Source organism: Pristiophorus japonicus, chromosome 21, assembly GCF_044704955.1.
Source record: "Pristiophorus japonicus isolate sPriJap1 chromosome 21, sPriJap1.hap1, whole genome shotgun sequence".
NCBI classification, from domain to species: Eukaryota; Metazoa; Chordata; class Chondrichthyes; family Pristiophoridae; genus Pristiophorus; species Pristiophorus japonicus.
The window spans coordinates 8179119-8197582 of NC_091997.1; the positions used below are offsets into that span (position 1 = coordinate 8179119).

Genomic DNA, 18464 nt, shown 5'->3' on the forward strand with positions numbered 1-18464 from the left:
GGTTGTGTTGTCTCTCATTGCTCGCGCGCTGATTGGTCGCTGAGCGCGCGCGCGTGCGCGTGCGACAGATTCAAAATGTCAACGGCCCCGGCGCGAGCTGGCTGGGGACAGGGGAAGCGCGCGGGGCGCGGGGCCGCGGGGGCCGCGGGGCCATTGGGTATTAACTTGCAAAAACAGTTGGACTTTTCCGAAATATAAAACATGCATTCGCTCGTCTCCTGTGCTGGCGTATTTTTGCATCAGGGTGGAATAAGCCGAGAGGATTTGTTGTGACGACCCCAAAGCTCCCCCTGACCAGACCAGACCAGACCAGAACCAGCCCAGCCCTACACGACGCCGCGCATGTTCGGCACCAGGCGGCAGCCTGACTCTCTCTCTCGGGTCGGGGAGGGGAGAGGAAGAGGAGAGGAGGGGAGGGGAGGGGAGGGGAAGAGGAGCGGGCCATGAATAAAGTGGTGGTTGTAAAAGCGGCCGAAAGCCGCACCTGCTCCCAAACAACACCCGAGCTGGTGTTTAGTGCCGTCTCCCCCGAGATGCTGGAAGAGTTCCTGGTTGATGTGGCGAAAGAGAACGAAAGCAGCCTGCTGACTCTCTCCTCACACGCAGGCAGCTTCAAAAAATTAAAATTAATAGGTGGGGTGGGTGGGTGTGAGTGTGTGAGTGAGTTGTGTTTAAAGCCAACTTTGTGTAATCTTCACTTGCAAATAACCCCCCCCACCCCGTTCATTTTTTTTATCTTCTCTGCATTACAGAATTTGTATTCCTTCTTTGTGAACAACTGGGGCTTCATCAGGTTACAAGATATCAAGCAGTGGAAATATTAGAAAGGTAAATCAAATTATAATCTGCTTGTGGATCTTTGGTGGCATATTGGGGGTGATTGGTGTGGTGGGGGGGGGGGGGGGGGAAATGAAAGGATATACTGTTTTATTACAAGAAGACTGGAAAAGACTTTCAGCCCAACTGGCCAGCCCACAATTATAAACCAGAATGCACAGTTCACCTGTTCTGATGGACCTGAAATGTTAACTCTGTTCCTCTCTCTCTACAGATGCTGCCCTGGCCTGCTGAGTATTTCCAGCATTTTTTTTGATTTTTATTACAGTTTGCTATATCAGCATTGCCAACTCTCTCACAAATCCAGCGGGAGACCCCCTCCAATTTCGGAGTGGAATAAAGCACCACTCGTGATCTCAAAGTGGAACGCTTGCTTACATCTCGGGATTTTTTTTGGGGGGGGGGGGGGAAAAACCCCACACGATTTGCAGATGCACGAGAAAAGCCACCAGGTTCAGAGGGTTTCCCATAACGTCCACTGGGTTCCTCCTCACTCCGCCGTATCAAGAGTCCGCCGTATCAAGAGTCCGCGGGCTCAGCTCGGCCCAGCCCGGCCACCATCGGGCTGCCCTTGTATATAAACACGCACGGGCGATGGCCAGTATTGACCGAGCGAGTGAGCCACCTCCTTCTCCCTCCGAGTGGGGGTCGAATAGAAGAACTCGATTGTGAAACCTGGAGTTGGAGCCCATCTTTTTTTTTTGGAACCAAGTCAATATTGAAGCCTTAGCAAAACTAGAAGCCATCAATATAAGATAGTCACCAAGAAATCAAATGGGGGATTCAGAAGAAACATCTTTACCCACAGAGTAGTGAGAATGTGGAGCTCACTACCACAGGCAGTGGTTGAAGAGAATAGTATACATGAATTTAAGGGGTGGCCAGATAAGCATATGTGGGAGAAGGGAATAGAGGGTTATGTTGATTAGAGTTAGATGAGGAAAGGTAGGAAGAGGCTCGAGTGGAGCATAAACGTAGGTATAGGCTGGTTGGACTGAATGGCCTGTTTGTGTGGTATATCTTATGTAAATTAATATGGTTTATGGAAAATACAGCTTTATGGTATTTAACAGCAATATTACCATTGAAAAGCCCAAGTTTTCATCAGTTTTACTGATTTTCCCAATTACACAGATTGATGGCTATTGTGGGGGGGTGGGGCAAGAGGGGTGGTTCCACAGCAATGACTGACCGCAACTTCAGGATTTCCACGTGCTACATCCTGAAGTTGCGGTCAGTTTCAAAGTGGTAATAACAGCGAATGCTGTTCGTTCGCTGTTACTACCCACTGCCAATTCCACGCCTTGATTTTCATTGAGCAGTTTCTGAACCCCAAGTAAAAGCTGAAGCTGATATTGAGGAGGTATGTGAAAAGCTCAATCAGCTGAGATGTGGGAACAAAAACACAAGCTGAACATCTTGAGGGTGTCGGTTGTGTGATTGTGGAGAGTGTAGTAAGTGGCTGGAGGGCAGGTATGGAGAGATACAGAGAAAGACTGAAAGGAAGAATAGCAGCAGTAGGGAGTGAAGGAGATGAAAGCTGACGACAGGAAGAAAGAGCAAGTGACAAGGTGTGATCTGGTGTGGAAGACCCATTCAGAAGTAGAGGGAGGCAGAGAATGGAGAGTGGTATGGCAAGTATGTGGCAGAGGCAAGAGGCTGAGATGGAGATGTACACAGACAGGAAGATTGTGACAAAGATCCGAGAGTCTGGAGTGCCTGAACCACAAAGTGGTGCTGAGAAGCCCAATGCTGGGAGAGAACAACCAAGACAATTGAGAAAGCCCGGAGACTACCTGGAAAAGGAGAGCAGCTGAAAAGAGTGAGAGATTTCAGAGAACAGCCAGAGGGGAGAGCAGCTGAACAGAGATCAAAAGCCCTGAAAGCATCAGAAAGAGTCCAACAACAGCCATCAGTTGTTGTGAACAGCCAACGTATTCAAGACCCGCTGATACACAGTGTATTTGTCCAGGTCTGGAATGAAAAGACAAACTATCTTGTAAAGTGTATATAGGTAATATGACCTGAAAAGTAAATTGTACTGCACCAGGCAGAGAGCTCAACTTGAAACTGAGTAAGGTAATCAAATCTTGCTTTTGGACCATCTATAAATAAATGAATTTTCTTTAATTTACCATTGCATGATTTTTGACGTATAGGGATTTAAGAATACCAATATTAAATCAAGCAACATGAAGTTAAAGATTAATTCTTTCTCCTTTTTAAAAAAGAATGCTAGCTTCCTATTCTGTTTTTTTTTTTAAAATTGTTGGCATTTTAAATATATTTGAGCCAATCACGTGCAGGTGTGAAGGACACACAAGATTCAAGCCTTCTATATCCCTCTATACAGCAATAGATATTTCCCCAAATTAAATAGAAAATACAATCTTGTGGTTGTAGCAGATTAGCTGTATTTCAAGAAAAAGGAAAAAATGTGGGAAGATTTACAATGCTTTCAATATAAAGCACCCACAAACCATTTAAAACATGTCAAAAATCCTATTTGGCCAGAAATATTCCCGGTTTTCACAATACTTCCATCCTTTAATATAGATTTTCCTGTCATTGACCAAAATTCCCTGGATCCATTACATTTTTCTTTGTATCTTTGTGGTACAGAATTGGACACTTTTGATATAGAAAATATTGTTCCTAGATTTTGCTTCATTAAGATCAGTTTTATAACTCGCATTGATTATTGTACTGCAGTGTAATTCACAAGAAAATAAGTGCCTATTAAGATTCCACTATTATTTATATATATATATATAATATATATATATAGAATTTTTAAATTGTTATTTTTCTATAATGAAATGTGGATTGTCACTAATCCTACAGCAACGATGCCCATAGTTAATTTTTGTTAATAGTAAATGATACCATGAATCAACTACATGAAGCTTCCTTGCAATGATGTCCAGGAAAAGGAAAAGGAAGACAAAAAAAAACTTACCCATAAAATCCAAACACAGGAGTGATCTCAAGGCAGTAATCTCATCAATAAGTTCAGAGTATGATAGATTTTACTTTAGGGATGTGCAAAAATACGTTTGGATTGCAGATTGCAAGAGCTGGAGAGAGACGATGTTCAGTACAAATAGCCTAGTCCCTTCCTTGGCTTTTGTTATAGTCTCGGCACTATGATAAATTACTTGCACTTTACTCTTGTGTTTTATGATATAACTGAAATCATTGTGCTATCACCATCTTGTAATCACCCCCATTTAACAAATCGTTTTCATTTGGTATTTATAGAAGGTATATAATTTTACATATATTGATAAAAGCTATTGATATACATTACTCAAAGGAATAAGTTCATATTTAATTTTGATGCAAATGTAAAGCCATATTGGAACCTCCTTTGTTAATGAAGTTACTAAAGTTACTGTTTAATTTTCTTACTGTTAATAGAAGAGTTACATTAGGTTCAGTTTGTAATCCCTGACTTTGCAAATTCTTTCACTTAAGATGCCATTTTTGTATGGCAGCACTGACTTGAGATTCCCCCCCCCCCCCCTTAAAGATATCTGCATAGATTTTTAGTGGAGAATGCATAATTCTATTTGGGGGAAAATACTGAGCAGTCAAGGGTTTATATAATTACTAGAGTTGGATTTCAGCCTCCTTTATAAAATAATTAAGAATACCGAGTTGTTTCTTTTAAAATCTTTTGTCATGAAACCAGCAACAATATTCCCTGCATGTTATGTTTTATTTCACAGGTTTATGATTCGATACATTGAAAAACTTTATTCATCTACATGCACAGGTTCTGATAAAAACACAGAAAAATGTGATTGGGGATTATTGCAGGTTAGAATCCAAGATCATTTTGTGCTACGGATCATGTCGTGTGTTCAAATAGCAAGTAAGATCTCATTCCATTGCCAGGTAAAGTATAACATCACCAGAACTTTCCTGTGGGTATTATGTAGAATACAGTTTCTATCTTAATGTTTCACTAGAACCAGGAATGCAACCTATTTTTTCTTTATCTCTTTCTCCAGATTGTTAATAATATTATGGCTCTGAAATTTCTCCAGTCTCTTGGTTACTCATATAAAAAAGAAGATATTCTGGATTCAGAGCTCCTTGTCCTTGACACTCTGAGTTTTCAAGTCAATGTCCCTTCCCCTGTCACCCACACTGAAATACTATTAGAAGTCATGGGTGAGTGAGAAAAATGTAATCATCAGTTAATAATAATTGAGATTGTATTATAGTCAAAAATATTGAACCTGTGGGGTTGGATTATGATAAACATGCAAATTCAGTTTTGTCTTAACAGTATGAACCAATGAATATAGTACTTCAGTGCTATCAACGGTGTAGGGGGTGGTGTGCGGGGTCAATTTGCCTTCCCTGACCCAGAGCAGTTGCGAGTCGCTCCCACTCCCTGGTTCTCGAGCCTGGATTTATTAATCGGGGTGTGATAAAGTACAGCAGACAACTGTTTTGTACAAAGAAATGTATGGTTTTTATTCAAGAAGAATGAATACACCTTTTATTAAAAACTGAGAAAACTTAGCATTTTAGATGAGAAAAAGCTTATCACTCTAATGGGGAATCCTTTACTCGAACACAAGAGAGTACACAGCAGTACAACACCTCCCACCCCCCAATTCCCCCTATCTAACCAAGTTAGGCTCTGGGGCTTCAGGGGCTCACCAATCCTTCCTTGACAGTCGGTAATGGGTCGCGGTTTCGGGGTGCATTGGATTTTGTCGATTCTGCTAGCCATACCCCGAACGTAGGAGAGGACTTCTTGCTGCGTGTTCCTCAGTTGGGTGGTGTCCGCTGATGCGGTAGGGCACGTATTGGATTTATGGGGTAAGTGTCCACTTTCTTCCTTCAGCAGTAGGTTTTAAAGTTCTTTTAGGTAATGTTTTACCAGTTGGTAGCTCAGGGATAGCTTGTAGAGTGGAAACAGCTTGCGAATCTTCGGGTTTTCATCGCGTTGACTTCGATTTGGAAATCGTTGGTCGCGGTGGCTCAATATTACCAATTTGGTTGCTGGTAATATCTTGGTGGTTGTTTTGTGAGCCTCTTGCTGCCGTGGCGTGCTTGGTGTCCTGGTCGCTTGCGATGCTGTCTTGGTTGATGTTCTGAAGAACCAGGTTAACGAAGCTGGTGTACTGATCTTGAAGTCTGCCAGGTCTGAAGCATACGAAGCTGGTGTAGAAGCAAAGTGCAGTCCTGGCTGTAAAAACAGGCCTTAATTATACTTTGAGAGGCTTCATTATCTGTGCCCCAAATCACCCTTGGTTCTTTGTTTAAGTTTTGCAGCCCAGTTAACTGAAACTTGATTAAGTGGTTTTAATCTGGTGTTGATGGACCAATTGCTGGAATTATCTGTCGGTTTCGAGTCGCAATTGTTAGTTAGTTTCTGGAGTCGATTTGTCTGCCTGGATCCGAACTTACTATGCGGGCCGGAAAAAGTGATTACCATTATGCATGTGTTGAATGGGTTTTTGCGCTCGAGTTGAAACTGTACTTCCTTGGATCGCTTGTTAAAATGTAAATGTCTTCTAGGGGCAGATTTCGAGGGTAAACAGTTCCCCAGACAATTTGATTAACTCCTATCCAAACTGGCCTTTTAGAGGTTGAACCCACCCCTTTTCTTGCAGACCGAACATTCACCTTTTAAAAATCCCAACTTGGTTAAAACTTGTAGATTTCTTCCATAAGCATTTTAGGATCCCAAACTTTCTGTTTAACAGTCCCAGATCGAATTTCCTTTTCAATGAGTCCAAACACTGGGGGGATTTCCACGAATTTTGGAATCTTGCAACGGAGTCAAGCTGGCCTGGTATGGCTGAGTTACATGGGCCCCAAAATTTCACATTGCCTTTTTTGTGGCATTATTTCAGATTAACAGCCGTTTTTTTTTTAGTCCAAAATAACGGCAAAAAAAGCCCGAAGTTTCACCAGAATTATTTTTCATTTTGTCGTAGCGCAGAAACACCTCTGGTTTTGAGGGTGGAGCTAATTTTTGGCACCGAAAAAGTGAGGCTCGTTCTGCGCATGCCCAAGCATTTGGGTTTCTAGAGTAATGCAAGGCACAAAGGGAGGGAAGGAGCTGTCTCTCTCCGGTTCCCAGGCGTGGGAGGAAGGAAATGTGGGCTGAGGACTGCTTTTATATAATTGTGTAGAGGGAGCCTTACTCTGAAGCTAACCCGTGCTGTACCTACCCTGGGAGTGTTTTGATGCTGAAACGTGAACTCCCCGTCCGAGCCACTGGACTTTGCCGACGGATCGCAAATGGCCCACCGCAGCTGCCTCTATCCCTGGCCAAATGGCCTACCGAGTGTTTTATTACAGTAAATATTAAGTCCTAAAAAGAAAATAACTTTCTTTTATAATGAAGTAATTCAAAATTAATATTGCATCACTACATCTAATAGGAACATAATAAATACAGATCAACACAGCAAATCAATCCTAAGCCCCCGTTAACGTCGATTTCAATCGGACTCCGACTTGGTACGGTAAGGTTTTAAAAAGTGGTCCTTAGCGATGTCCTAAAAAAAATCCGTATGGGTGAAACTCGCAAAAATGGCGTTATGGGTGGGTTTGACCCCGAGTGACGTCAGAAAAAGGGTACTTAAAAAACGGCCGTTATCTGTTAAGGATGGCGTTATACTATTGGCGAAACTTGCAAAATTAAGTTAGCTCAAAAAAAATGGAGCTAAATGGTGGCAAATTTTGGGCCTGTGGCATCTTTAGCAAATGAGCCATTGGGAAACCAAAAATGCATGTTTTCACTGAAGGCAAATTCAAAGTACATGGTACTACTACAACTAAATTCCCCTTTCGTCAGCTCTAGTGATGATGGAACCAACAAAGTACATAGTAATTCTCAAACAGTAGAAATTATTTTGCCTAAATGTACCTTATTTTTTAATAAAGCAAATTTCATTCCTGTGTGCTTTATCAAAATCTAGTTCTTTGATTAGTGTAAGGCACAAAAGAATCATATTAATCCTCAACAGTATTCTAGTTCTAAATAACATTTGTAACAACTTTTGCACTGGACAGCATTTCATACTGAAAATCCATGTTCATTTTAAATATTATACAGTGCTGTTTCCTTCAATAAGCTCCTTTCATCATCTGAAAGCGATATACATACCACTAGCCTTCTGCTACTTCACCCATGATGTCACTCGGGATGTGATTCGGTATAGTGATTGTCAATCGGCTATTCAACCATGGAGAAGGATGTTGGGGCATTGCCTAATGCTCACCTGATGTCCTACTTTACAGCAGACCACCAGAAAGTAAACAGAAGTGGATGTCCGGGCTGAATTTTAAAAAAAAAATCCCCTTACTGGCCCGGAGGCACCAAGATCAAGTGTCGGGCTCCCATTGCTGCCTTGGCTGGGTTCAGCACAGATCGGGGATTAGACTGGTCATCTACCTGGTCTATATATCCGTAAATGTTTTTAAACAATCTATTGACCCATACAGTAATATAAAATGAATTCAGCGTTTTGTTTGTCCGATTACAAAATTCTGTTGAATACTTTTAATTAGTTGATACAAGTGTGTTATTTAGAATAGAATGGATCTTCATAATGTGCATCATTACTAGGTCACACAAGTGTGAACAGCAGTGCAAATACCATCTTTACAAAAATCTTAGTCTGTTCATTTCCCTTAATTGTTCTGAACATAATTTAATACTTTTTTAGGGTACAATGATCCATCGGTTCCAGTTAAGTACCTACACAGTATTTCCCTGAAGGTGCTGAAATTTGTTTATCTCATGAGAAACACCATCTATGAAAATTTATTAAAAATTGCTATTGAGAATTCTACACCTAGTGAACTCCAGAGGCAAGTATTTTTGTTTGTCACATTATAATCAATAATCTTTAAAAAAAAACCTGATCATTTTAGGTTATATTTGTTTTGTTTTACTCAGAATTATAAACAGGAAATTGAAGATGGTTGCAACTCATTTAAAACAAAATGTAAACTTTGCAATGCTTAATTTGTTTTAGCTATGAAAAAATACAAAAATTACTTTAGTCGAACACTAAGATGGGCAGTTAATTTAGTCCAATATTTCCGATAGATCATAAATCACAAATTAAGTCTAAAACATGGTCTTCACTTCAGCTCAAGTCATTTTGTTACTCTTAAATTGTTTTTCAAAAAAGTATTCCAGTTTTGAAGCTTCCTTCTGGTTAGGCAGTGAAATAGCATCAGAAGGTATATGACAGTATGATGATTGTAATAGCAGAGTAATAAACTGAGGATTGCTTTTGTTGGTAATTGAAGGTGCATCCCTGCAGGAAATGTTTACTGTCACAAATCAGGAGAAGGGAATGTGAAGATTTACTATCAAAATCTGGAGGATTTTCTTGTAGGATAAAGTCTGAGCTAATTTATGAAAAGTTTAAAATATATATAGGATTTCTGCATGGAACTTACTTTGATGCGGATATGGACATTGTATCACTTGTATATAATTTCCTTAAACAGGAGATATTTTCCAGATAAGTAAATTTTTTTTAAATCTCAAAGTTCTGCTCAAACTGCTGTAAGTATACAGAGAAAAAAATGATTATTAGCTGCTGCCTTCAACCCCATAATGAAGCACCTTCTTCACACACAGCACTCTATCTAACACCCTGGTTGAAAGCTAACAAACACTCACCAGTCACCAAGTTAGAATGGCAGGCAGCCTTCTGGTTGACAATTAAGTGCACCTATAATTTGTGAGAGAAGTCCAGACTTATCAACAAATGCAAAATCAAATAACATTTTACTTTATCATAGAGCAAAGTTTTTGTGCGTAAAGGAAGATTGCATGCTTCTAGCTGTTGGGGTGATTGGAACAAGTGCATTTATACTGAACTGTACACCATGGTTCAAGGTAGTAAACAATACTAATTATGTTATAAGTGATACTATACTAGAAATTAGTTAGCTAATTTATTTTTGTCCTTTGTTCTCAAATCAACGGTCTTTCTAGCACAAAAGACAAGCAATTGATTGTCTCAAATATTACCTTAATTTTGTGTGTGTCTTTTTTTTTAAAAAAAAGGTTGTGCAGCAGCTGGCCTCAATTAGCGGTGTAACAGAAGAAAGCATCTACGAGTTTTCTCAAGTAATATTAAAACACATTTTTCCAGGAGCAATCCATCTGAAATAAGTTTCAATGTTAGTGGATACTGCACTTTGTCAGTGTAGTGGTGGTAGTAGTTTTGTAAATTCTAAATTCACTTTGCACGTCACGAATCTGTGAAGTGTACAATTAGTTTTAAAATAATTTGTGGGAAAAAATTGTAATCGTTTGTACATAGATGTGGAATATTCTGACACTTAACATGCTACTAAATAACATTACAAATATTATTAATTAAATGTTTAAATTCAAATTCATAAATAGAGGTTTGTTTTAATGCTTTATACAATTTCCTCAGGACTATGACAAAAAAGTTGTTTCAGGTCAAGAAATAAACAGAGCAAAAACAATCTCTATTACTGCTCGTAGTAGTGTAAATGAAGGGGGAAATGGTTATATGCTGTTTAACCCATCCCTCATTTGTCTGAAGCATATAGAATCTCAACAAGCATCTTATAAAATAAGTTTTGAAACATTTTCAATACAGCAAACACAATTAACATGCTCTGTCCGAATGAGTTATGTAATGCTGGCTTTCAAATTCCTCTATGGACTCACCTCTCCCCATCTCTGCAAACCCCTCCAGCCTTACAACCCTTCGAGATCTCTGCGCTCCTCCAATTCTGGCCTTTTGCCCATACCCGATTTGCATCGCTCCACCATTGTGCCTTCAGTTGCCTAGACACCAAGCTCTAGAATTCCCTCCATAAATTTCTCCACCTCTTTCCTATAAGATACTCCTTAAAACCTATTTACCTGTCCTAATATATCCGGTGTCAAATTTTGTTTGATAAAGCTCCAGGGAAATCATTTACATTAAAGACGGTATTATAAATTCAAGTTATGATTTATTTCCTGTTAGGAAGTCGTGGCCAATTCAGTGAATCACAGGGCTTGCCACAAAAATCTGTTTTCTCAATATTCGAATGTTGACGCCTGGAAATGCCGATGGTTATGGTTCGGATTTTGCGTTTTACCAGTTAGAGTCACCAATTTGTTTTGAAACTCAATTGGCAATTTGATAACTAGCAACATTCCACAAAGCTTCTTAGTTGCTATTGCTTCCATATGTTCAAATATTTGGCGTGGCACTTTTCTGTAATTACTCGAGTCTGGTTGTAGATTTGAGAGACAAGGGGGCCAAGTTTCGGCCTGAGTTGCTCCTGTTTTTTTTTGGAGCAACTGGTTTAGAATGGAGTATCTTAGAAATTTGAATTCTCGGCATTTAGTTTGTTCCAGTTCTAGTCAGTTAGAACAGTTTCACTTTGGAACAGAATTTTTTTTCAAAAGGGGGTGTGTCCGGCCACTTACGCCATTTAGGCAGTGAAAACTTACTCCAAACTAACTTAGAATGGAGTAAGTGAAGATTTTTGTACGTTCGAAAAAATCTTGTCTATACTTTAGAAAATTAGACATAGTGAATAGGGAAGGAGGGGAGGGAAGGGAAGTCATTAAATTCTACAATCAATCCTTAGTCATACTTATACAAGTATTAAACAAATAAATCCAACCTGAATAAAAATTTATAAGCAAAGAAAAGATTAAATAATCCATGTTCCTACCTGTGTGAAACAGCAGCAGCCTGTGCTTCAGGCAGGCCTTTCATGTTGGAGACAGGCAGGGGTGGAGTCAGTGTTTCGACAGCAGCCCCAACAGCGGCAGCAAGCAGCCTTCGAGCTGAGCTGCGGTGCTTCAGGCAGGCCTTCATTCCGTTAGTGGCTGGCCGGCAGCCGAGGAAGCAGCACACACACACACACAGCTTTCGAAGGGGGTTGAGGCCATTCGGCCACGCGATAGGGGCGGCGTCAGTGGCTCGATGGCAGCCGAAGATATAGCAGCAGCCTTCGAGCTGTGAGGGGACTGAGGCTATTTGGCCACGGGATAGGGGCATCGTCAGTGACTGGACGGCAGGCAAAGACACAGCAATCAAGCAGCCTTTGAGCTGTGAGGGGGACTGAGGCCATTTGGACAGGGAGAGACAGACACATACAGTTTTATACTTAAATTTGCATAATGGGTGCTGCATTGTCAACACCACGTATTATGCAATGGTTCACCATCAATTCACTGCATAGGAGAGAATTGATTAGAGCTCACCGCACCAGGAACGTCGTAGCCCGTAGGTTGATGGGCAGGAGACCTTACCCACATCGACAATATCGAGCCAGGCGCTCGTACCTGGACATGAGCCAGGCTGATTGTGTGAAAAGGCTGCATTTTCGCAGAGAAGTTGTCACTGAGATCTGTGATATGGGGAGAGCAGATTTGCAGCTCAGAAGCAGAACGCCAACTGCCCTGTCTGTTGCAGTGAAGGTAACAGCTGCACTTTCTTTCGATGCCTCTGGATCGTTTCAGGCTACAACTGGAGATGTGTGCGCCATCTCTCAACATGCAATACATGCCTGCATTTACCAGGTCAAGGCTGCACTGTATGCGCGAAGGAATGACTTCCATCAATTTCCCAATGACCACACAAGTGATCCATGAGAGGGCTGTGGACTTCTTCAGGATTGCCGGCTTCCCAAAGGTACAGGGCTGCAATAATTGTACTCACATAGCCTTGCGAGCACCTGTGGAAGATTCTGAGCAGTACCGGAAAAGGAAAGGTTTCCACTCCATCATTGTGCAGCTCGTGTGTGACGACAAGCAGCACATCATGTCAGTCGATGCGAGATACCCTTGCAGCACCCACGATGCGTTCATCCTATGTGATAGCGTTATATCTGACATGTTTGAGCAGCCAGAAGGGCAGAGCTGGCTACTGGGAGACAAAGGGTACAGCCTGACCACCTGGCTCATGACACCCCGACGCATGACAGGACAGAAGCTGACCGTCAGTACAACATGGCGCACATTGCTACGCGCAGCATCATTGAGAGGACCATTGGCATATTGAAACAGCGATTCCAATGCCTGGACCATTCTGGAAGACAGTTATACTCTCCTCAGATTGTCGGTCACTTCACTGTTGTGTGCTGCATGCTTCATAACTTAGCCATCGTGAGGCAGCAGGAGCTGGTAATAGAACCAGAAGACCTACATGAGGGTCCAGTGCATGATGATAGTATTACAGAAGAGCAGGATGTGGATGGTGAAAGCATGCAAGTGCCTGATGCCGGAGCACGAGGTCGGAGGAGGGCCACTATTGCGCATGGACATGTTTATTCTTTGCAACTGTACCTACGTTGTGTTGTGTTAATGGAACATGAAACAGTTTTAATGAAAAAATATTTTATTGAAAAGTTAATGTCACTAATAAAATATTTGTTGTATCAAACTATACTTTTTAATATGACTCTTGAAGATCACAAACTTTAAGATCACTTATAAACTTGTAAAGTTACAAAACAATCGCAATGTGAAAAATCTTACACTCTTAAGATCACTTAAACTTCAAGATTACTTTTTAGATGCAAAATTAAATAAGTTACAAAATGAGAGAGCATTTACACTATAAGATCACTTAAAAACCCTAAGATCACTTAAGTTGTAAAGTTACAAAACTTACAAAACGATTTCAATTTGAAAAACGCTACTACAGCTACATCAAGAACAAGAACAAAAGCAGCAAAGAAAGGCTGCAACCATGTCTCATCCATATCTGTGAATGTTCACTTCTTCATGGGGATGTCATTTGATTATTGCTGCTGAGCCCAGTGAGGGCTATAGCCCACTCCTCCAGGTCGCTCAGCTTCTGTGGCTCTACTGGCCGTCCCCCAGTGCGGCAACGTTCGCCTCAGTTGAAAGCGATTTTTTTCTGAATATACGACAAAACCATGGCTTAATATAATTGCACATATACTAGTAAGCACTCGCAATGCTTTTCAACACTGTCCCATTAATGCCCCACCTCTTATTAATTAAAGCAAAATATATTGTTTATAGTAACTCCAAATTTAGCGATATTAAGAAATGCACAGTATGGTACTTTCACATTTTAACTAATGAATCATTGAATATTACATTTATTAAAGTTTTTACTTACTCTTGTGAAACAATGTCGTTCCAGCGCTTTTTGCTCTGAACTGGCCCCCGAAGGATCTAGGCGTCTGAGGACACCGCCTCGGCAATTTCTGCCCATATTCGTTGATATACTCGAGGGCTGGGCTTGTCACGATTACCCCGGGTCAATCGGTCCCAGCGCGCTTCCACCTCGTGGACTAGCGCTGTTTGCGCTTCCATTGAAAATAGTTTAGCCCGTTTCCTCCCTCCAACGTTCGCCTCGGGCTCCACCTCCATCGCGACCGTTAATTCTTGTTCCATTTTAGTTTTAATTAGAATATTCCATTGTACTCAAGTTTCCTACTCTTTTTCCTTAGCCCTCCCTTACTCATCATGCATGCGTGGGGTGACTCTTGAAACGCAGGTTTAAAAAAAAAAACTCCATTGCGCATGCGCACAAAAAGAGGGAATTTTTTCTTTTGGCTCATGCGCAGTAAGGCCGGTCTGGATCAAGCCGGCCTTACACGAGAACTACGACCGCCCGCCCCTGCCGAGATACATTAAGGTATTAATTCTCGGCGCAGATTGGGCAGTATGGATTAATCCTTCTAACCGCCCAATTAACGCCAAGATACGAGCGGTGGTGATGCAAACTACAAAGTCTAACCCTTAGTTTTTGACTGACCCAATGTTTTAATGCATTTTGTGGTACAAACTGATTTACAGCTAAATGTACTAAAGGAGCAACACAAGTGCAATGTTTTCATACTTTAGAATAGTGTAGCTTTGAATTGTGCAAAGATGCTTGAAGCTGCATGAACATTGGTAAGATATTGATCAGAAACCGAAAACCCTCCAGTAAGTTTATGAAAGGGAATTTATGTCTTCCATAATGCAAAATAGAACATTTATTATGCACAACTTGCAAGGAACAGACTACAGCTCAGCACATGTAGCTGAACCTCATGCTTGAACTGAAGATTTTACTTAATATGGCATTAGCACCCATAGATTGAGGATTTGATCAAGCAAACCTGGTTTTGTTTTACACTTCATAGATTATAACTAAGATGTAGCACAAGATGTTTTGAATGTTATTTCTTCAAGCTATTTTTTTTTTAAGTTGCTAGGTTGTGGTTGGGAAAACTTGCAATTGCATCAATGCTCATTACATGGAACAAGTTTCTGGGTCTAAGCTAGAGGGCTTGTTTACAATGCTCACAATAGTTTAAGCAGCCATCCACAGTCATGTTAATTTACTCGGTCCAATACATTCATAGAATAAAAAAGGGGTTGTCGGTAAAGGCAGCTCATCTTTAAGTAGAGTTGGAGACTAGTAAATCTGAAATTGTACTGAATGACATCAAACCTCACCATTTTCAGTGATAGTATGTATATATTGTCGGTATTATTTGTTACAACAGTTCTTCTGAAGTACTGACCAACCACTGGAGAAAAGAGAAGGCAAATAATTATACAAATTCTACAACTCGAGTCTAGAAAAATGTCAATTTATGGCCTCTTTATTGTATACAGCAATTCAAAGTACTGAATATTTTTATCAGAAAGTAACCTTAAAAAGATTTTCAGTGCATTAATGTACAGCAATACACTGCATCAAGTAGTACTTAAATACAATTCTGTTTATATATGATATTTTGAGAACATTTACACATTAATACACAACTGCAATTTCCAAAGTTCCAGACTCACCAACACAATGGCACCAATTGAAGATTATACAATGAAACGTTATCTCTACTGGATATAAAACAGCTGCTTCTCCATCAGTTTTTCAGTAACGCAAATGCTTACTGAAGATCTTAGATACTCAGAGATGCAATATATGACTACAACTGCTAGCATTTAAAGAATACACCATCACCTTCATGAAAGCTCTGGTAGAACATTATCTGTGCTCTAAGGCACTGATCTTAATTCCTGAATTTTTAATTTTACATTCTATGCTATTTTATGGGACACACTATAGTATACATCTCATTCTAACAAAAAATGCTTGCTACTAAAAAACTGCTATAATTGTGTACATATTAAATGGTTAAAATGTTTTCCTAGATCGCTGTCCTTACATGATGTGATGTGGCTAAATCCCAGATCCTGTCATGCAACATCATAACTGTCTTCAAAACATCATGGCAGGCTTCTCAATCCCCAAAGTACAATGACAAAATTCTTGTGAACAAATGCTAACATAAAATCAGCTGGGCTCTTGACAGATTTGGGATTCTGACCACAAACTGCTCGAGTGCCACCAGATTGAACTCAAATTATGGTAGAGACTAAGCAATATTTGGAATATGTTCCAGGTGTTTGGATATCAAACTGCAGAAGTTTGAGTTAAAACAATGTTCAAAGACTGTGTTACAGCATTGGATAAACTTGTTTATTTTATATGGATTTAATTTTGTAAATCCATTTCAGAGCTTTCACTTGTTTTTCAGTGATGATATAAAAAGCTGGGGTTTTTTTTACAACATTTCAAAGCTAGATCAGGTGTATAACAGGATCAGTAGACAGGCTTTTACTGAGAAATAATACACTGAATTTCACAGAAGCATATTATATTCTTAGGCTATAAAAAGCACTTTTTTTACAGTATTCCGCTATAGATTAAATTCTGGAAATTATGCAATGATTACATTGTAAATTTAATCCTTCAGTGTGGATGTCATCATGCCTCTACTAAATAGAGCATCCTGCCCACAATCAGCCAGGACACCAGTGTATAAGAACATTTTTTCCCATTCCATCCTCTACAAACAGCAGCACAACACGTCAGACTTAATTTGTTATAAATAAAACTGCTATATATACACACATACAATTATTTTTAAAAGTGTGTGTGGGTGTAATTATAGTGAATTTAATCTCATCCCATGGTTCGGATGACAAACTGCTTGTACATTGCTTTTGTGGTTTATGACATTTTCTAAATTCCTTGTTATTTTCTGGTTATCACTCCAACTCATTATGCAACATACTCCAGCCCAGCTGCAGGTCAAGTGATGAGCACTCTATACAGCGTATTGCAATAAAAGCCAATACTTAAAATATTAACATTTACTTTCATTTCAATGTATCGACACCAAAACATACATGGTTTGTGAAATCTCGCCTCAACTCAATCCAATGTGATCTAGAGCCCAAGCTACCAATAAATTGTGGACTAACGCAGCAAACACCTATCTATATCTGTCTACCTGCCCGTCAAAATTTTACACTATTTAAATGTTACATCAGAGAACAAAGTTAGAAGATTTGAAGTCCTCCACAACTCAATTATTAGTCATTTAACATCCACTGAAAAAGCAAGCATAACATTTTCCCAATCAGTTCAGATATCGTGTAATCTATTGCATTGGTGTAGTACATGGTGATTCAGTATATCATGCCCTCGATCTAGGTGTACATTTCAACCACAAATAAAAAGGTACGTTAGTGTCTTTTCTTCCATTTTTGTGCTCACCAAGGCAAAAGAGAGATAACAGTGCTGAGGAATAGATTTTTTTCCATTTCAGCAGTCTGTCAGCATCAAGTACTCTCAGGTCAGGTGCAGAGGAAAGTTCTCTGCTGGAACTATATGCCTGAGCCAGAACATCACCCCCTAACACACCAATGTGACATTCCTTCCCCATTTCTCTCACCAGTCATGCTGTGTTCTCGGTGTGAGATTGCCAACTAATGCAGAACTGGGGACAGCTTTGTGCTGCAGATTCATGCTCATTAGGAACTGGATCAAAACTACCCAAACCCATTTCACACAAGACCCTTATAGCCGACAGACAGTGGAAACCTTCATTCCATCAGATTTTGAGCTAGGTCCAGAGGCGAAAGGCTAGCGTCTAACCCACTCTGCTAGCCAGTTCTCCAATTTGATGACTTTGTGGTTTATTTCTCAAGGAAAACATATATAAAAACACAGTGAATCACCTTGTACAGGCAGTAACATTGAGTTAAACCTTGGGACAATGTACAGCAAAAGCAGTATAGATTCAATAAGGAAATCGTCTATAATCACCTATTGTAGAATTGAGAAGACACCCAAGCCAATCCCCATTTCAAATTGGTAAGCATAAACTTGAGTGCCTTTGTCCATTGTTCTTCAGAATTGAATTGAGTTTTTATAGAATAAGATCCTCCACTTCCTCCTGTGTCTTCAATCTTTCCCTTTTCCACATCCATTCTATGTAGCAAAAAGATTCAAAGAGTTACTTAACTGTCACTGGATTCACAAACTATTTTTGCGAACTTGGTTTCTTTTCAATTAGTACTTTGTCAGATTTACAGAATTAACTATAGTCAAAGAATACAAGTTCTGAAAAGTGGTTACTCTTCCTGTGGGAATAAGGTTGATGCAACTCATGCTGGTTACCCAAAATGGTGGTTCATAATGTTAACTGTAAAACTGGACTATAAAATGAATATACAACACTACATACATAACAACTTACGTTTATATGGTACTCATTTGAAATAAGTTTACAATGGCGAGGGGGGGGGGGGGGGGGGGGGGGGAGGG

General features: G+C 40.1%; 2 protein-coding genes and 1 long non-coding RNA gene across 6 annotated transcripts in view; 1 reads left to right on the top strand and 2 right to left on the bottom strand.

Annotated features, from left to right (window-relative positions):
• Positions 1-395: 395 nt before the first annotated feature.
• cntd1 (cyclin N-terminal domain containing 1) lies at positions 396-10184 on the top strand. 2 transcript variants are annotated; one of them, XM_070864352.1, is made up of 7 exons: positions 396-633; positions 753-828; positions 4569-4737; positions 4854-5016; positions 8541-8685; positions 9634-9730; positions 9902-10184. In XM_070864352.1, exons 1-7 carry the CDS (start codon positions 444-446, stop codon positions 10007-10009), a joined length of 948 nt encoding a protein of 315 aa, XP_070720453.1. In that variant the 5' UTR covers positions 396-443; the 3' UTR covers positions 10010-10184. The 2 variants fall into 2 exon arrangements, with proteins under 2 accessions (XP_070720453.1, XP_070720454.1); XM_070864353.1 differs by lacking the exon at positions 9634-9730.
• Positions 5336-7128, bottom strand: LOC139233809 (uncharacterized). The gene is made up of 2 exons (XR_011588218.1): positions 7038-7128; positions 5336-6046 (listed from the first exon to the last, which is right to left on the bottom strand). It is a non-coding gene; the product is annotated as an uncharacterized lncRNA (long non-coding RNA).
• A 5247-nt stretch (positions 10185-15431) lies between the features above and the next one.
• Positions 15432-18464, bottom strand: part of becn1 (beclin 1, autophagy related) — a 30653-nt gene continuing 27620 nt past the window's right edge. For 2 of the 3 annotated variants that reach the window (XM_070864339.1, XM_070864338.1), the window contains one exon: positions 15432-18128. In XM_070864339.1, coding sequence (XP_070720440.1) covers positions 17960-18128 — 169 coding nt within the window. In that variant the 3' untranslated portion in view covers positions 15432-17959. The remainder of the gene's footprint in view (positions 18129-18464) is intronic. The other variant, XM_070864340.1, reaches the window with a different exon arrangement.